The following is a 19905-nucleotide window of genomic DNA, read 5'->3' on the forward strand; positions in this document are numbered from 1 at the left end:
GGTGGCCGTAACAATGTTAGCAAACAATCTAGACATTATTAGCCTGTTATTCTTTTGAGAACACAACATCAGAGACTTGCTGCCTTATTGGAGCTCTTTTTTAGCCTTTACTATTTTAGAGTAAGCTCTTAGCCATCTCCGAGGTAACAAGGCATGGGCTATGTAGGAAAAAAAACTGCGATATGGCTAGTAGAAAACACATGTAAATGAGACTGCAGGAACAGACTTGTTTCTTCCACCTCTGAAAAAAACCACATGAACAGATTTCCGTGGAGAGCTGTGGCAGCTTTAAACAGCAGCAAACAGAACAGCATCCAGTGCAAGCAGCAGGTGTACTGTGCTGCTGTCAGGCCTAGTAATCCACAGCCTGGACAGCTGAGAGCTGGACTAGTCAAGATAAAAACCGTCCAACCTAAAAAAATAAACAACTGAAAAGAGGCAGAAAATCGTTATCTAGAAGTGCTGCTGGAAATAAAAAACTACAGATAAGGTAATGATAAAAAAGCATACGGGCAGTATGGTAATCCTGATGTTCAGTTCCTTTTGTTGCTGTATTTGATTAGTTGTAAGTAAAATGTGCCTGTTAACTATCATCTACTGTACTGACAATCTGACTGCAGGATTTCAGCTGCCAGAATCCTTTCAACCAAAACCACACCAGAACAGGTGGTTTCCACAGACTTCTCTCTGTACTCACCCAGCAGCAAAAGAAACATTGTTTTGTGCACACCTTGTACTTCCTCTTGGCATTCGCACAAAGGAAATTGGAACTGCACTCCAAGCTTAAGTTGTTTGGAGTACATCATGCTTGCCTCAGACAGGGGAGCTGAATTTGGAAGACCCCAGGGGAAACAATGAGCTGCCTTGGGCACAAGCACTGCTAATGATGCACTCACATCCCTTGTAAATGACATAGTGAAGCATGAGGCAAACAACCTCAGGATAAGGTGGCAGAGCATCTCTGCCTACCTGAACCCATTGGTTACAGCAGCCATCTGTTTATAACCACCCTTGCCTTGATACTCTCATCGTCATCGTTCCAGGAGAGTCAGAATGATCACGAGGCTCTGTGAGGATGGCTCAACATAAGTTCTTCCCAAATTAAGAGAAATTACACATTCACAAATCTCCAGCTGCTAAAACAAAGTAACTAATTTTGTTAGATCTAAGAGCAACTGTCCTGGGTTCAGCAGTAACAGTTATTTTTCTCCTTCTTAGGAGCTAGTACAGTGCTGTGTTTTGATCTTTTGGCCTGGGAACAGTGCTGATAACGCCGATGTTTTCAGTTGCTGCTCAAATGTTTGGTCTGGCCAAGGACTTTCTGAGCCTCATGCTCTGCCAGGGAGGAGGGGAGGCCGGGAGGAAGCAAAGACAGGACACCTGACCCAAACTAACCAAACTATTCCATACCACAGCACAGCCCCCGGAAGGGCTGCGGGACTGCAGGGTTGGATGAGGTATCAGTCGGTGTTCGGCTGGGGGGAGTGGGGCGAGTTATTGGTCGGCTGGTGCTGAGGTGTTGTATTCTTTCCTCTTGTTATTTCCTTTATCATTATTATTATTGGTGGTAGAAGTAGTGATTTGTGTTATACCTTAGTTACTAAACTGTTCTTATCTCAACCCGTGGGAGTTGCATTCTTTCTGATTCTCCTCTCCGTCCCTCTGGGAGTAGAGGGAGGGAAAGAAGGGGGGCAGTGAGTGGACAAGCTGTGTGGATCGGTTTAAACCACGACAGCAACTTAAGCCAGCAATGAAAAGACAGAACTCTGTAGTAGCTGAGGAATGAGACCACAGCCAACAAACACTGCTTAAGCACAGTGTCCTGAAAGCGTATCTTTGGAAAGAACTTACATACAAATGTATAGTTCCCATTCATTTTAATTAAATAAAAAAAAAAAGTGTATTTCCCATATTCCATTTATTTATCTGAATCAGTCCTAGCAGAAAGGCCACCACCCGTAAAAGTTAAACATACCAGTCTGCAGGCCCTGGAGAAGTTTCTATCAGTAGTACTCCACTGTAGAATGAAAAGAACCTCAGAAACAGACTCCATTGCCAGTCCACCATGACTAAATTCTTGTTTAACCTTTCATAGTTTCTACTGTCTGAACAGCACCTAGAACTGCAAGTTGATGGACCACACATCCCGACAGTAGAAAATCCAAAATGTGTTCTTGCCCAACAAACACTGGCACTGCTTGTAAAGTCTGAACAGAGTGCCCTTATCTAACGAGGTGCGCTAAGCAGTCCTGCTTTAGCTGCCAGAGCTTCATTCTGCTGGATGTGGTACTCCTGGAATCTCAGGGAGATCCTCTGTGTCATTTTTAAGTACTTCTGTAGGCAGTTGTCTGAGCAAGTCATCTAGAGGAAGAGGGAAACAGAAGGCTTCAAACAGTAATTAAAACACTTCCCCTAACAGGACCCAAAATATAATCATATACAGGGATAAATAATGTGATGACTACATCTCATATTCTGTGTTAAGCCTCAAGGTGAGGGCCTAGTTGTGCACAGTGGAAAATGGGAAGTTTAGTTTTTGAAGAATGTCTGGAATATCTTTTAATATAAATATCCTTTAATATAAATTCTCATATGACAGTCTTCATGGAAAGCATCTCAGATCTAGGAGATACTACCATTTCTTCCTTGGAAGACTCTTGAGAAATTAAAGTATGTAAAGCATTTTATTTCACAATAAGTAATAAATCTATTAAATTAGTGTCTCTTTAAAGTTCTGTTTGCAAGCACACATCTTTGACAGTCAGATGTTGTCTACTATATGTTGGCTCAGTTTAACCTTTTCTAAGCTCTATCAGTCTTCTTGCACCTCCTTGGTTAACCTGCACAAAAGCAACCAGAGTACCCTCAAGTTCTCAGTCAACTGGACAGGGAAATAAATACCTGGGCCTATTCCACCCACGGTAGCATATTTTAAATGTAGAGGTTTGAGGTAGGGGGGTTTAAGTGTAAAGAAAGAATTATGAGATGGTTTCTGAGCAACAGTTTAACCAATTGGGTATTGTGCATTGTGGTTCTAAGCCTTTGCTATCACTGTAAAAGTTAGCAAATTTAGAATGAAAGGAAAGACACCAAATTTGCCTGATTACTAGAAAACCTGAAATTGCTTTGATTGTACTTAGCATGGAGGGATGTGAAAAGCAGATGGGCTAAAAATGAACAAGAAAAAAACATATGCAGCTGTGCATACCACTTGTCCTTCTCTCTCTTTGACCTGGCATCAGCTATGGCAAAACCTGTTGAGCAGGAGTCAAGTTCCACTAGGAAACAAATTCTGGAACTACCCCAAGCCACTGCTCCCAGAGGGTGTGGTATTTGTGATATGGTGCCTGGGGAAGTCTAGACTTGCAGTGCAGTCTTGCTTTAGGGGAAAAAGGTCAGAAGCTGTTGTTTCAAATGGAGACTCTCAAAGGAGATTCATGGAGGTATTAATTATATAATAAGAAATTACAACTTTGAAGAGAAACATAGGAATTTCCATACAAGATCAGTCCAGTGGTGCATCTAGACCACTGTGTTTCCAGCAGGGGCCAGAGCCAGATGCTCTGCAAGAAACCCCGTAATGGATAATCATGGGCAAAACTTACTTCCCATCAGAGAGATTCTTCCTATCCTTCAATGGCTCCTGTGCTACTGACATGGCCCCTTTGCAGAGCACAGAAGGAAAGAAAGAAAGAGGAAAAAAAAAAGGGGGGGGGGGAATCTAAAAGTATTTTTGGGGTATAAATCTTTAATTCCCCTTCAGTGAGTGTTCATTGGTTCTGGATTTCAGGTCTTCAATGAAAGACTATATGAACTGCTACTTTAAAAGAAATTCTAGTAACACTTAGGGTAGCAGAGAAAGTGCAATCCTCTAATAGAAAATCACATACCATCCAGAAAGGTAAAGAGTTGTGCTGCCAACACCTCTGCCAGTTCTGTTAATTGACACTCCTTTTATTGTTCAAGCAATTCAAAATGACTTGTTAAAAGATAGTAAAAACCCTATCTAGAATAATTTTGACCTCCTATAGGTAATAAAAATTCTGTTAAAGCAGATGCAGAGATCAGGGAAACAAGGAACCCATCTTGGGAAGGTAAGAGAGCTTTGTTTAGAGCAGCAGAACAGAAGCTGAAAGGAGACATGATTTTTACCTGCGCTGAGGAGTTAAAGTCCAAGGAGGCAGAAAATGCTCAAGAACAATGGTTAGTTTAAAACTTTGGGTTGTTTTTTTTCCTGCCAGCAGAGTCATGCAAAGTTTATTAGACTTTTAACCAACAAAATTATGAGCTTCTGAAACAGCCTCTCAACAGGAAAGGAGAGGTGAGGCAAAACCCATGCAACTAATGTAATTGAGAGCTTAAATCTTTTTTGCAGATGTCTATGATGTGGTGGAGCTTCCTACAATGCAGAAGTGGATTTAACAGCCAGAGCTCTGGAGACCTGCATTTCTGTGGCTCACTACAAAGCGGGGAACATAGGCACGTAAACAAGTATTTCAGTAGGATTCTACCTTCAAAGAATGGGATGCAGGCTGTAGGTAGGCAACTTCCATGTCCATAAAGATACCATCCATCAGAAGCTGAGGCACAAGAACCTCCACTGACAGCTCAGAGAATGAAATACACAGAACTGCAATAAGCAGCCAATATTCAAGTGAGATCAGGAAGACTCCCTGTGTGTACATACTGAAAAGACAACAATGATAAAACCTCAAGAGGTCCTAGCCCATAGCTTGTAGCTGATGATCTTAATACATGAAAAGCACTTTATTTTGGTTGCTTGGTCGATTTCTCTTTGCAAACAGACTTTTAGGGTGCAAAGAAGTATCTGGCATCACCTTGGACGTATCTGGAGAAGCAAAACTACAGACAAGCTGTTTCTTCCACCAAGTCGCTTCCTTTCTAACTTGGAAGCTACATTCCAGACACCTGTACTCCACTAAAGACTGCTACCTATCTTTTTAACTAATTGAAAGATCAAAACTTCCTAAATTGCTTCTGAAACTCAAATGCTATACAGCAGTTCTGCCAAAGGGTCATTAAAAGCATTTACCTACCTCTTCTGGTTTAACTTCTCTGCTAGTGAAATCTTTTATGCAATGCAGGAAGCAGTTTTCTGTAATTTTATTGTATGTTCCAAGAAACTCCTTGAACTATAAATAAAAATTGGACAATGAGCATTAAGAAAAATGTCTACATTAACTTTCTTTATGCACAGCTGCATGGGCCATTTCATGACAGTAACATTTCAAGAATGAGTCAGCAGAAAAATTTACTATTAGTCAGAATATGACAGCACCAAATGCTGCCAGTATTTCAAATCAGATACTATACTGTGTCTGTCAATAGCCCAAATGTTTAAATTTTGGTTGCTACAGAACAAGAAATTTTTGTCCTTCTCTATGCCCTACACTTCTTACTCTATGTGACAAAGTAACAGAAGATCTTCAAAGCCACCACTCATGAATACAGCATCTTACCTGCTTGATCTGATCAGCTTCTGAGATTTGTCCAGCCATATTCTACTGCTTGCAATTCAGTCACCTGTTCTGAAGATAAAAGTTTCACACAAAAATCATATATATGAACTGCAGCATTTTACAACAGAATCGATTTTTTATGTCCTTGAAGTATGTTTAAACCCAGCTTTGCTAGCAAACTTTCAAGCCATCCACTTAGAATCATAGAATCATAGAATAGTTAGGGTTGGAAAGGACCTCAAGATCATCTAGTTCCAATCCCCCACCATAGGCAGGGACACCTCACACTAAACCATCCCACCAAGGCTTCAACCAACCTGGCCTTGAACACTGCCAGGGATGGAGCATTCACAGTCCCCCTGGGCAACCGATTCCAGTGTCTCACCACCCTAACAGGAAAGAATTTCCTCCTTATCTCCAATCTAAACTTCCCCTGTTTAAGTTTTAACCCGTTACCCCTTGTCCTGTCACTACAGTCCCTGACGAAGAGACCCTCCCCAGCATCCCTATAGGCCCCCTTCAGGTACTGGAAGGCTGCTATGAGGTCTCCACGCAGCCTTCTCTTCTCCAGGCTGAACAGCCCCAACTTCCTCAGCCTGTCTTCATACGGGAGGTGCTCCAGTCCCCTGATCATCCTCGTGGCCCAATTCTGGACTTGTTCCAGCAGTTCCATGTCCTTTTTATGTTGAGGACACCAGAACTGCACACAATACTCCAGGTGAGGTCTCACAAGAGCAGAGTAGAGGGGCAGGATCACCTCCTTCGACCTGCTGGTCACGCTGCTTTTGATGCAGCCCAGGATACGGTTGGCTTTCTGGGCTGCGAGCGCACACTGCCGGCTCATGTTCATTTTCTCATCGACCAGCACCCCCAAGTCCTTCTCCGCAGGGCCGCTCTGAATCTCTTCTTTGCCCAATCTGTAGCCGTGCCTGGGATTGCTCTGACCCAGGTGTAGGACCTTGCACTTGTCATGGTTGAACTTCATAAGGTTGGCATCAGCCCACCTTACAAGCGTGTCAAGGTCCCTCTGGATGGCATCCGTTCCCTCCAGCATATCAACCGGACCACACAGCTTGGAGTCATCAGCAAACTTGCTGAGGGCGCATTCAATCCCACTGTCCATGTCAGTGATGAAGATGTTAAACAAGACCGGTCCCAACACCGATCCCTGAGGGACACCACTCGTTACCGGTCTCCAGCCGGACATCGAGCCATTGACAACAACTCTGTGTATGGCCATCCAGCCAGTTCTTTATCCACCGAGTGGTCCATGCATCAAATTGATGTCTCTCCAATTTAGAGAGAAGGATGTCATGTGGGACAGTGTCAAATGCTTTGCACAAGTCCAGGTAGATGACATCAACTGTTTTACCCTTGTCCATCAGATCTGTAGCCCCATCATAGAAGGCCACTAAATTGGTCAGGCAGGATTTCCCCTTAGTGAAGCCATGCTGGTAGTCACCAAGCACCTTGCTGTTTTTCATGTGCCTTAGCATGCTGTCCAGGAGAATGTGCTCCAAGATTCTGCCAGGCACAGAGGTGAGACTGACTGGTCTGTAATTCCCCGGGTCTTCCATTTTCCCCTTCTTGAAAATGGGGGTTATATTTCCCTTTTTCCAGTCGTCGGGAACTTCACCTGACTGCCATGATTTTTCAAATATGATGGCCAGTGGCTTAGCAACTTCATTTGCCAGCTCCTTCAGGACCCTCGGATGGATTTCATCAGGTCCCATGGACTTGTGCACGTTTAGATTTTTAAGACGGTCTCGAACCAGATCCTCTCCTACAGTGGGCCCAAAGACTTCATTCTCACAGTCCCTGCGTCTACCTTCTAAGACTTGGGTGGTGCAGTCAGAGCCTTTGCCAGTGAAGACCAAGGCAAAGAAGTCATTCAGAATCTCAGCCTTCTCCAAATCCTGTGTAGCCAGTTCTCCCTAGAGCTTCCTCAGGGGGCCTATGTTGTCCCTAGTCTGTTTTTTGTTTGCTACGTACCTGTAGAATCCCTTCCTGTTATCCTTAACATCCCTGGCTAGGTTTAATTCTAACTGGGCCTTAGCCTTCCTAACCTGGTCCCTAGCTTCCCGGACCACATCCCTGTACTCTACCCAGGTCGCCTGTCCTTGCTTCCATTTTTTATAAGCCTCTTTTTTCCTTTGGATTTTCCTCAGCAGCTCCTTATCCACCCAAGGAGGTCTCCTGGCCCTTCTGCCGCACTTCCTTCTAGTTGGGATGCAGCACTCCTGAGCTTGTAGCAGGTGATCCTTGAATATCAACCAACAGTCTTGGGCCCCCCTGCCCTCCAGGGCTATATCCCATGGAACCTTACTAAGCAGGCTCCTGAAGAGGCCAGAGTCTGCTCTTTTGAAGTCCAGGGCAGTGAGCTTGCTGCACGCTCTTCTCACTGTCCTGGGGATCTTAAACTCAACCATCTCGTGATCGCTGCATCCAACGCTGCCCTGGAGTACCATATTCTCAACAAGCCCTTTCCTGTTGGTGAGCACCAGGTCAAGCATGGCACCTCTCCTTGTCGGCTCCTCTATTACTTGCAGAAGGAAGTTGTCTTCCACACAATCGAGGAACCTCCTGGATTGCTTGTGCCGTGCAGTGCCATCGTTCCCACAGATGTCAGGGTGGTTGAAATCCCCCATGAGAACAAGGGCCTGCGAGCGTGAGGCTTTTCCTATCTGTCTTAGAGTGCTTCATCCACAGGTTCTCCTTGATCAGGTGGCCTGTAACAGATCCCCAAAGTAATGTCTCCCACGGCTGTTTTCCCTTTAACCCTGACCCACAAACTCTCTGTACAATGCACTCAGTTAAAAATGTCCAAGCATGAAACCTTCGCAGATACACCTGTTATCTACTGTCCTTTAGACACTTTTATGCCTTTTAAACAGTTATAGGATTTTTTTTTTAAATCACTTTAAATGCTATAAATGCTTTCAAATTCACACAATAGAACTAGGGGGGGAGTTGGAGGGAGAAGCAAGCAATAATATTTTCTAGCCTTATAGTTTCAGTGACTTTTGATGCCATCCGTAAAGATAGTAAGGAAGAAAGGCAAGTATTAGAATTGTAGCCACTCCGAATAAATGCAGCATAGGACAGCTTGCAGAGATGCAGATGCCTGGTTTCCATGTAGCTACATTCTCACCAAACAGTTAAACTGGAGGAAATGTTCTGGTCATTGAACATAGTAAATTAAATGTAAAAACCCACAGAAGAATGAGAATGGCCTTAAAGGAAGTGAAATACACAAAAAAGAAGGGAAGAATGAACAACCATGGATCCAAGAATTTAAGCTATTATCCTCATGGAAGACTCACATTCCTAATCCAACACAGTAAATGAGCCTTGAAAGCATCCCTGCTGGTTTCCTAGTAGAATACTGAAAGGTAGTCTTCCTTTTCCCTTAATTTGCACATTATCTAAGACCTATCCCAGATGATAATGCAAAGTAATATTATATGTTAACAAGAACAAGATCCTTCAGTTTAATTCATGTCAACTTGTGGAAGAAAAATTAGCACTGAAGTGCAATCTCTTTGTGAAAAATGTTTTGCCAAATTTTGAGCAAGACATTATTGTTTTAGAAATCTTAAACTGTTCCAGTTTCTTGGCAGGGGTAAGGGATAGGGTAAGCAAGCCTTCTAAAACAGAACAAAGAGACAATAATAATTTGCACAACAGAAAGAAAACTAAGCAACTAAAAATAGCACTGTGGAGCTGTCACAAGTTTGCACTCTCCCAACACTCCCTTCCAGCAGCAGAAGGATTATAACATCAGCCTTTTAGAATTATGTTTTGCCAGTGCACAGTAAGCCAGTTCGGGGACTGGAGGCAAAGAGCACATGATACTGAATTTAAGATGCATACTCTCACAATCAAGAATTCATCATGGGCAGGTAAGTTGCACAGGTTACTCTTAAGGAGAGCCTATGGTTGCTCAGAAGGGGCTACTCAGGTTAATGTAATAATCAAATTTGTTTCAGGAGTATTGGACATGACTGATTTGGGACAACCTGTGAAAATGGTGACCCCACTTGAGATTTCTCAGCCTATTAGAAGGAAAATCAGTGACAATTTATCGTGGTTTAAACCCAACCACGCAGCCCGTCCACTCACTCCCCCCTCTTCTTGCCCTCCCCCTGCTCCTGGAGGTTTAAACCACGTGGTTTAAACCACGACACAATTCTATAAAGTCAGATTAAGTAGATTATTAAACAGAGAGTTAGAAAACACAGAGAACAGGAAAGACTTTTGTCCTGTCCCAAGCACAGACAGTTAAAAGTCTTCAACTGTCAGTGCTGTTTTCTCACACTCAGTATTGCTTTGTTACGCTTGTTTGCAACAAGCCCCAGCTTTTATTGTTCTCCAACTAGTTTGCCAAGCTTAAAATAAGATTTACTGAACTACAGTTCCACAAAGCTTTTACACTTGCACTTGGGAGATAGCTCTGATTTAAATCAGCACAATGACACTCTGATTTTAAGTGTCTGAAACTCTTGTGCTTCTGCAGGTATTTTACACTTTCCACAAAGCTGGCAGTGAAATTATATGGCTCTACTGCACCTCTTCAGTAGCCATAAATTATAGATAGTTGCCTTAAACATCTAAAACTGCACTACCTAAACATTCCCAGAATATCTGGTTTATTCTTAAAATCTATTAAATATATAATTTCAAATTTTCCTGTTGTTTGTCCCCTTTCCCTCCAGCCTGTGGAACAAGAAAAAATAGGTGACAGATGAATCCATTACAGGGCTCTGCATCTCAGCTAATGCACCACAGAGCTTGCAGAGCTGCTCAAACAGCTCCAGCATGCTTCAGGTTTAAGCCTACAGAGCCTGGATTACTTTCCTCTGTGCTAAATATGGTTTGAGAATTTAGCACTGCACTTTTAAACATGTCATACTGAAGAAAGCAGTTATCTCTAAATAAACTTCTGTAACAAGGGCCACATGGTCTGGATGTTCTGATTCACCAGGAAAGTACCAACAGCCAGGAAGTCTCCCTTCTTGAAGGCCCTGGAGCTCTTCCATGAAACTACAAGAAAAAATACCTATGAAATAAGCAGGCCGCAAAACTAATGACATAAAATTCAGGGCAAAAAGGCTTCCTCCTCATTTCACATGCTACTTTCAGCATTTGGAGACACATGGTGAGATGAGAAAGGGGCTGGTCAGAAGATGACTGGATAATAGACTGTACCTGGTGCACAGATTAATATAATTCACAGTCTCATGGCTGTGGGCTAGACCCTGCTCTGAAGACAAGAGAAATCAATAGCAGAAGACTTCCCAAGGCCGAAGTTACCATAGTCTGAAATCAGACACCTGAGAACCCTTCCAAGGCTGGAGTTACCACGGTCTGAAATCAGACACCTGAGAACCCCTCTGAACAGGCTGAACACACCCAAGGGTGACTGTCCTGGGAGAAAACACGTTTTTCCACAAGTGATTGCCTATTTAAGTTAGATTAGGCCTGACTGATACTTTTGACAGAGTAACATCAACCCCCGACTTGAAGTGGCTGGAGAGAAAAGAATTTCACCGTGATTCTGTATACTTGTCTCCGTTTTTTTAACTACATCCTTCAGCTCTTACTTTCAAGGGCACCTTGAGCTTCTCTGCCCAGGGAGACCCCAACTACGCCAAGCCCCGACCAACAGCGCCGCAACAAGCGGAGGGCCAGACACCGGCACTAGGACAGCTCCAGAAGCGGAACGCAGTTTCATTCACCCGCAGGAGCTCTTTCATCCCTCATCCCCGTCGAGCCCAGCCCAGACTGCCCCGGAAGCGGCCGGCCCCAGCCTGCCATACCTCATTGCTATACCTCACCGTCTGAGGGCCCACCCAGGGCCCTCCCGCCCGCAGCGGACTGTAAGTAGCGGCGGCGGCGCCCGCACTCACCCACAGCGCACGGAGGCCCCGCGCAGGAAGGAGAATCAGCGAGCACAGACTTACCAGCAAGCTTATGCTCCCGCCGGAAGCGCAGTGCTCTTATCTGTCCCCCGCGCTGAGCTACTGGAAGCGAGCAGGGTTCGGAAGTGGGTTTCCTTCCGGACACTATTGGGGAGAGGACTGCGCGCACGCGTGAGGCGCTGCGGCGGGGCGCCGTTGCCATGGCAGCGGGTGCTTCCGGCACGGGCGGCGGGCGGGACTCCCCCGAGCGCCGGGAAGCACTTTCCCGGAGCCCTCAGGCCGTTCTCCTTGCGCGGGAGCGGGGGGGGGCGGCTGCCGCCTTAGCGCCCGGCCCGCAGGCATGGCCTCTTTGTCAAGATCCTGCTTTGGACTCCCCTCCAGAGCTGCGTGACGAGCTCCTCATGGACGCGGAAAGCAGCTCCAGCCTCAGCCCGGACTCCTTGGCCAGCCTCTCGGCGGGCGACGTGCTCATACACTCCACAGGTGTCCAGGGGGAGAAGCCCGTCGAGGCTGCGCCAGCAGCTGGTGGCCGCGTAAGGAAAGTGACTGTCGCTCTCAGGAAGCTGTGCGAAGTGGTTGCTCCGTGCCAGGCCACCGGTGCGGCTTTACCTGACTGCCGAGCGCCCTGCGCTCCCCGCTCAGTGTCAGCGAACAGTGCCTCGCGCGGGCTACTGACCCCAGGCCCCCCCGCAGGTGCGTGATTTACGGCGAGGCCGCAGCTTCGGGCCCAGCTGAAATAGCTGTGTAGTGTTTTCAGTCAGGCAGCAGCTTCGTAACTAAGGAATGTTTTTCTTCTGAAAATACTAGCACACTTTCAAAAGTCGTGTTTGTCCGTTTGTTTTCCCAAGCTCTGTTTTGCACGTGGAAAGCGAGTTGTGCAGTGTGAGGTGGTGAGTCGTAGCTCTGCTAACAGAACTCCAGATTCCTAGTCCTTAATTATTAGGTAACTCTCACCTTTATTAGAGAATCATCATAGAGTGCTTTGTGCTGGAAGGGATGTTAGAGATCATCTAGTTCCATCATCTAGTGCCATGGGCAGGGACCTCTTCCAATAGACCAAATTGCTCAAAGCACCACCCAACCAGGCCTTTAACATTGCCAGCAATGGGGCAGCCACAGCTTCTCTGGGCAACCTGTTCCAATGTGCTGCCACCCAAACAGCGAAGAGCTTCTTCCTTATGTCTGTTAATTTCACAAATATACTGGGCAGGGAGGTTTTAGGCAGCATCAGAGGATGAAACAGTGTATGTGTTCAGGGGTCAAAGTTAAAGTTAAGAAGATTGATGCCTTTCTTGTATGTGTGTCGTGGTTTGAACCCAACCACAAACCTCGTCCACTCACTCCCCCCCTTCTTGCCCTCCCCCTGCTTCTGGAGGGACGGAGAGGAGAATCGAAAAGAATGCAACTCCCACGGGTTGAGATAAGAACAGTTTAGTAACTAAGGTATAACACAAACCACTGCTGCTACCACAAATGATAATATTGATAAGAGAAAATAACAAGAGAATACGATACCACCGCCGAACGAGTTCGACCCCCCCGAAGAAGCCAGAGCCTCCCCTTCAGGGTAACTTCCAGTTCCCCCTCCAGGCATGACGTGCTATGGTATGGAATACCTCCTTGGCTAGTTCGGGTCAGGTGTCCTGTCTCTGCTTCCTCCCGGCCTCCCTCGTCCCCAGCAGAGCATGAGACTCACAGAGTCCTTGGCCAGAATAAACATTACCTAGCAACAATTAAAAACAATCGGTATTATCAGCTCTCTGCCCAGGCTGGAAGTCAAAACACAGAGCTTGCACCAGTTACTAAGAAGGAGCAAAACGGCTCCTGGTAAACCCAGGACAATGTGACAGTTTTTAATACAGTTTGTAGCTCACTGTTTTAGAACCATTTGTATCTCTTCAATTTTATGCCCAAAGTGTAGTCAGCAAGCAGATTTATGCCAAACAGAATATTGCTCCTGCCAACAAAAAGCTTAGAGTAGTCCCAATATTTGGGCCTTCTTAATGTTTTCATGGAATTGTGTGAATTATTTTGTTGCTTTATACTGGAAGAAATCAAGTGTCTTTTAGATGCTTTTTCTCTGCTTCTTTAAAGATAACATTTTCTGGAGAGTTTGAACTAGTAGATGTTCAAGATAGATCTGTACAAGCTTGCCTTTTTAAAGAAGTGTTTATTGAACACTTGAAAGGTAATAAATATTAAATGTTGGAAGTAGGCATTCTGAGAAATTTATTCAGCTCTAGTCTTTTCTCAGTCTGCAGTTTTTGCAGATTTTATGAAACAAGACAAGTTTGAGAGCTGATCAGTTAAACAGCTATTCAGAAGTTTCCCTGCTACCTACCATTTCCTTGTTAAAGCCATTTTTCTTTGTAGTTTTGGAAAACAGACAAGCCAACCCTACCCCTCCTATACCACACCAGCTTGACACAAACAACATACACAGTTCAACTGCCTGTAATAGTGAAGCTCACACAGATGAGTAAGCAAATGGAAAAAAAAACCAAATTGTGTCCTTTTCTGCAACTGTTTTAGCAAAGTATTTTAGTAGTATTAAGTAAATAATTTTAAGTCTGTTTTTTATAGTATGAAGCAGTAGTAATGCACCATGTACTCTTCAAATTCATAACAGACACAATCCGTGCTACTTACCTTGATACAGGTAGAGGAAATGTTTAGGTTTGGGTTAGTCAAGGTATATTGAAAATGAATAACAAATCATTATGATCACAGTAAAAACTGCTTTTATTTTAGGAGTCTCAAGTACTAAAGGACATCCAGAACGTCTGCTTTCAGTGGGAAATTCTACAGAGCCCATGTTTTTATCACAAATGGTGAGAAATGGTTGTTGCTTCTTGCAGGCCTGAACTAAGAGAACTTTTTTCTCAAAAAGTTGCAACTTCTGTAAAAGCATCTCAAGTCTTTGGCTCAGCTTCTACACAGGAACTGTGCAGCTGCTTTCGTCTTTGAGTTGCTGCTAGTGTGATATTAATGCTGATGTGTTTAGAAGAGCTTTGTTTATAGCTACCTGTTGCATAATTAACACCAAGGCTTCTTTTAAATTTTAGTGTAATTGATTGCACATGACACAATATTTCTTATAACCCTAAAACTGCAGATTTGTTTTCTTCTTCATATCATAGATAATGAAATGGTCGTTAGTTTATATAAAAAGCTTATTTCCTTTTGATTTGTTTGTTCTTTCTTACATAGAGTGGAAACTTGTCCATAGGGCATCCATATGTCAATAAGCATACATGAGGACAAAGTTAACCCCTGCTGTGAAAGGACTGCAGTAGTGTTTCTGTATGGCTCCAAGTAGAACTAGTGACATGAACAAGTCTCAAAAATATGGTGGAGTACACCACCAAATAAGTAACAGATTTTTACCTTCCTAACTTTCCTTTATAGCTGCTTTTGTAGACTTTGATTATTCATGGACTCCACTTCAAGAAAATTCAGCTCCGCCTCTTCAGTTCCACAGTCAGTGTTGGGTGCTTAATTCTTTGTGTATGAGTGTTCCTGAATTGTTTGAGATCAGCAGCTTGTATAAACTTACACATACGTCATTTCACTACTACTTCTTTGGCCATAAATGAGGAGAATGCACTTACTCAGCACTTGGAATATATACTTTTAATTTTAATTGTGTTTCTAGGGGGTTTGTTCCTAAAATGTAATGTGAATTCTTGACTACAAAGTCCAGATGATTCTGTGGTAGAAATCATAACATGTCTTGTTCCAAGATCTTGCTTTAAGGGTATAGAGATGCTTACATTTCTGTAGTCTGCAGTTCCATTCACTTCTAACATTGTGGCCACTGATCCAGAGGCTTTGATATATGCTTTTCTGTTCTTCTTTCTCTGAAGGATTATCCTAGAGAAGCTGCAGTACAAGAAGATCCTTCGCTGTTACTGGGAGATAGCAGAAGACTGAAAGGTGAGACTCATCGATGTACTGCTATGGCCCTGTTTTTATAATAAAACTAATTGATTGGGATAAAATTGAACTTTCATTTTATTTTGGGTATTTTTGTTCAATATAGAAACTTTTGAGTCAAGATATTCAAATGTTTCTTTGCAAATTTTACTTCGGTCTTGCTGGCATTACACTAGCTTATGTAGCTCTTTTGATTAACTGAGAGGGACTTCTACCAGTGGACCACAGTGTTGAGATTCCTTTTGATAACTGAAACATTCATGTCTCTGAATAGAGAATTTTGGGGTGTGGAGGGGAAACACCTTGTTTGGATGCTTTTTGCTGTTGTAATTATCCTACAAATGTAACAGAAAGTATCCTTTTAATCCTTAAGAATCTAAGAAAACACCTTGTCACTGCTTTTTCCTTTAACTTCTGAATCTGCCAGTCAGTTTCACATGCCAGACACATGCCAGTCAGTTTCAATCAGATTTTGGGAAGTGAAGACATTTTAAAGAAAATACACTTCTACAGGTTTCTTTGATATCTGTAATGTTGTAGAGGAAAGAAACACAAGTCACTACCTCTGCTTAAGGCAAAAAATCAATACTTTAGTTTCATCTTTTACTCTACAGATGCAACAATTAGCTGGCTTGTCAGCATGTGTGTACTAGCATGTGTAATCAGCAGCATGGGAACACTGAACCTTCCACATCTTGGTTTGTTACCTCTGCTTAACAAACAGTGGATGAAGGAGAGCCTGCAATCCTTTTAGCATAATTTAAAGGTATTAAGGAAGCTTGTAATTTGTGGTGACTGCAGGAGGCTTGTGTCAACACTTAAAATTTTCAGGGTTTTATTGAACGGGTTGTCTGAGCTCCAGTTACCATTTATATGGCATTTTCCTACAGATGTTATGAAGATACAGTACTGTCCTTTTCACAGCATCAATACTATATAAAATTAGTTAAGTGAAGCCTGTTTTACTCTCATCATGATTTAAGTCTGCTACATAGCGAAGGGAAACAATTTGTTATTACAGTAAATAATATGCTTTGTGAAGGCAACAGACTGCAGCAAAATTGTGCATGTTGAAATAATGCTTTGTGTCAACCTCTGCAATAGACATTTTGTGTCAGTTAACTTGACAAAATATGTTTTGTGCCTATCCCTACAGGTGATGTTGTTATTTCTCAATATGCTACTGGCCAGAAAGAGGCTTTGAGAGCAGTATTAAAGCAAAAGTAAGTATGTTGGTGTTCTTACCATCTCAGCTGTTCTGTTTCTGTAGAGATGTTGTATTTCCTCAGTCTCTGCCAAAATGCATGGCTGGCAAGTAAAAAACGTATTCTTTATGGTTCTCTGTTAGTATTCTTTTTCTGTCTGTGAAGGTGTTTTCAGTTTTTTTTATCATTCAGAGCTTACTGGAGTATATTGGTTATTGTGCATATTGTTGGAAACGCCTTTAGACTATTTGAATTAATGATTTCATGATACAGGAGTCAGGCAAGATCAGCTCTGATAGAGAGCCCAGTTTGCGTCAAACCCGTATAATATTTTAGACAGATAAGGACACATACTGTTTATCCATAGGCTGGAAATCTTGAAGATCTGAAATCTGGTTGACTTTGCTACAAGTGAATGCGTTGAGCTTTGCCATCCCCATCACAGGGATGTGCCTTTTATATTAAAATCTGTAACATAATTTTGATAGATTTCTTGTGTCATGCTAAAAAATTAGAATAAAATTGTTTCTTAGATGTTGAGAGCATCAAGGAGAAATGCTTATGTAAGTAGTGATATTAATGATATATGTGAGAAATCATTTGCTTGGAGAAGATATGGAGAAAACAATGCTATTTACAGGCACTTGTTTATTTTTATAGAACCCAAAATACTCCTGTACTTAAGGAGGTGAAGGTACAGCTCTTAGGAAGTGCCTCCACAGGAAAAAACGAAAGTGTTGGTCATGACACCACATCAGCATATAGGAAAGTTGATTCTGCAGCAACTATTGCAGCAGCAACTGCTGCTGCAATTGCTACTACAGCTCCACTTCTTAAAGTAAGTAGCTTGTGGTAATACTGTTTTTTTGTTGGCTTAAAAAAGTAGATGTTCTGAGCCAGCCTGAAATTGTTGGTAGGAGAGCCAGAGAGACTGAATGTGTCTGCTTACTGTTCTCTGTGTTAGTCTCAGACTTACTTACCAGTATAACTGGGAGAACTGATTTGGATTTGGCTCAATGGGCAAACGGGCAGAGACCATTTGATTTCTCTTTCTGAAGAATTTCATACTATTGCTGAACCACCAAACATTAGTGCTAACTAGGATTTTGTTTGTATCTTTTGGGAAGCAAATCATTCCATGATGGTGGGGAGGAGGTTTTATTTTCTTCATGCTTGCATCTCTTTTGCACTAAGGTTTTTCCCCTTCTTTTTTAATAATTTTTTTTTCCTTCTGTCTTGCAGGTTCAAAATGATTTGGAAGCAGAAGTTAAATCAGTTTCAGCATTAATTCATAAACTACAGGAGGCAGACAGAGAACTGCAAACTAATATGAAGACTCTTCATGAGAAGCCCCACTGTCATGAAAGAGTCAGTGAGCTTGAAAAGCAAATGAATGCTTTCATGATGCAATGGATTCAGCATCTAGAAAAGTTACAGGAGCAACAAATGAATATTCAGGTATCTAAGTAACAGTGCAGAAGCTTTAGTTTGATAATTTCTTCCATATCCCTTTATTAATATTATAATAAATTGGATCATGTCTTAGTATTAGAGAGAAAGAAAGATCGAGTGGCCAGCACATGAGCTTAGAACTTTTTGGGGTAAGGTTTACTTCTGGTTCTGTTCCAGATATCTGCTCCACTCCCCTCCCTAATTTTTGTGTCTCTGGAAAGTAAAAGCAAAAATTGTGAAATTACTCTCATTTGTACTAAGAAATTGTTTAGACCTTTGATAACGGAGGAAACTTTAATTCAGTGAGTATCCAATCAGATTAAAAGTCTAAGAACAATTATAAACAGTTTCTTCAGTGAGTCCTGTGTGCTTTTTGAAAGGCAGGATAATGTCCAAGCATGTCTGCATTCTGAGGTTGTTGTAAATGACTCTTCTCTCAAATAGCATGTCAATATCTGTTCAGTATGATTACATGGCAAATATTCATGTTACAAGTTTTACTTGAGAAAAAAATTAATGCATATATCAGAAATCCTTTCTAATTTTGTCTCTTAGTCTCATCTCATCAGCTCTGCAGTCAACACAGGTGGCTTACAGCAAATTCATGAACATTCCTCCAGCCTCATGACAAAACAATCTGAAAAGTCAGAACAGCGATTGCTCACTAACGAAGTACCTTCTTGTCAGAGGGGTTTATTTCCTACCAGTGGTGGTGCACCTGCCCAAGGTGAAGACAAATTCTGAGTATCTTATTTTCAGTATTAGTTTTGCATTAATTTTATTGCCATTAGTACTAGATTTTACTTCACATCAATAATGAGTAGTAAACAGTTCTGTCTGTATCATTGATTATGTACTATATTAGGCAATAAAATATCTACCACATATTCTGAAAATGTTCTCGTTTAAAGTGAGAGTTTCATATTTAATAAGTACTTAGTCTGCACCAAGAGAGGCTGGGACCTAACCTAAAGTAATCTCACTGAGAAATGATCTGTGTGGAAGCTTGGAATGAACTAATGCATAGTATGGTTGGCTTTGTTTTTTGTTGTGGTTTTGGGGTTTTTTGTTTGGTTTTTTTTTTTTATGCCTTTATAATAGCACTTGAAAGTATGACATTTTCTTCCTATTTGCTTTCTTATCTACTTCTTTAATGTTTTGCATTTTCTTAAAAAATTCATGATGTTGGCTTTTTTTTTTTTTGGTAGATTTCTTTTCCTATTAAACAATTTGTTAACATTTAAATAATTTTTTTTTCCCCCCCCTGAAGCATATTCAAGCCAATTTCAGAGTTGTGGGATTAATACACAAAAATCTCCTCCAAAGACACCAGTTCCTCGGAGATATGCTCCAGAACCTGTATCAAAAAATATGAAAATCTCAAAGAAAGAAAACTGTGTAACAGAAAAGGAAAACATTCCTAAATCCACAAGTGAAGGTATTGTAAGACACTCCTGTCCTCTGCTGGCATGAATAGTATGGCGTGGGAATTACTTGGTGTGGTCCTCATCTATTCTGAGCTGTTGGGTTTCTGGCACTTAAGTGCATATATTCAGAATATTGGAAAGTACGTTTGGGAAGGGTTGGTTTTGTGAATAAATCACTATTAACTAACTAAAGACTTCATGACAGTACTGCTCTAACATGTAGCATCTCAACATGATTGCTCACTGAAATGTTTTCTGAAATAAAAAATCAAATGACCATTCATTGCCAAGTTTAAGAAAGGTTGTATAGAATAATGTAAAATTTGAGAGCTACTCACTTTCTCATTATCATTGGTTGAATTTATCCCCTCTCCCCCCTGGGCTCCTCTTAACCACAGGATCTTTGGGATATTGTAATGAAAACAGTACATGTAAAGCAATGTGAAGTAGTTTACTGCTTTTGAACAGTTTGGTGGCATAAAAC

At 42.2% G+C, this 19905-nt stretch overlaps 3 protein-coding genes across 10 annotated transcripts in view; 2 read left to right on the forward strand and 1 right to left on the reverse strand.

The window, feature by feature from the left end:
- The window catches only part of ARID4A (AT-rich interaction domain 4A), a 64690-nt gene extending 59506 nt beyond the window's left edge, over window positions 1–5184 (forward strand). The window contains exon 28 of the transcript XR_010613491.1: window positions 4376–5184. The gene's annotated coding sequence lies outside the window, so the exon portion shown is untranslated. The remainder of the gene's footprint in view (window positions 1–4375) is intronic.
- On the reverse strand, window positions 1861–11541 carry TIMM9 (translocase of inner mitochondrial membrane 9). 4 transcript variants are annotated; one of them, XM_065682756.1, is made up of 4 exons: window positions 11444–11541; window positions 5481–5549; window positions 5058–5153; window positions 1861–2361 (listed from the first exon to the last, which is right to left on the reverse strand). In XM_065682756.1, exons 2-4 carry the CDS (start codon window positions 5517–5519, stop codon window positions 2227–2229), a joined length of 270 nt encoding a protein of 89 aa, XP_065538828.1. In that variant the 5' UTR covers window positions 5520–5549; window positions 11444–11541; the 3' UTR covers window positions 1861–2226. The 4 variants fall into 4 exon arrangements, with proteins under 4 accessions (XP_065538828.1, XP_065538827.1, XP_065538829.1 ...); XM_065682755.1 differs by having other exon boundaries at window positions 11390–11457; XM_065682757.1 differs by lacking the exon at window positions 11444–11541 and adding an exon at window positions 11300–11386.
- Window positions 11291–19905, forward strand: part of KIAA0586 (KIAA0586 ortholog) — a 77050-nt gene continuing 68435 nt past the window's right edge. Inside the window, exons 1-8 of one of the 5 annotated variants that reach the window (XM_065682750.1) lie at window positions 11291–12094; window positions 14153–14232; window positions 15268–15337; window positions 16494–16560; window positions 17203–17380; window positions 17785–18000; window positions 18550–18721; window positions 19265–19432. In XM_065682750.1, coding sequence (XP_065538822.1) covers window positions 11602–12094; window positions 14153–14232; window positions 15268–15337; window positions 16494–16560; window positions 17203–17380; window positions 17785–18000; window positions 18550–18721; window positions 19265–19432 — 1444 coding nt within the window. In that variant the 5' untranslated portion in view covers window positions 11291–11601. The remainder of the gene's footprint in view (window positions 12095–14152; window positions 14233–15267; window positions 15338–16493; window positions 16561–17202; window positions 17381–17784; window positions 18001–18549; window positions 18722–19264; window positions 19433–19905) is intronic. The other 4 variants (XM_065682749.1, XM_065682748.1, XM_065682747.1 and 1 more) reach the window with 4 other exon arrangements.

The sequence above is a fragment of the Lathamus discolor genome, chromosome 6 (assembly GCF_037157495.1).
Source record: "Lathamus discolor isolate bLatDis1 chromosome 6, bLatDis1.hap1, whole genome shotgun sequence".
In the NCBI taxonomy this organism is placed as follows: Eukaryota; Metazoa; Chordata; class Aves; order Psittaciformes; family Psittacidae; genus Lathamus; species Lathamus discolor.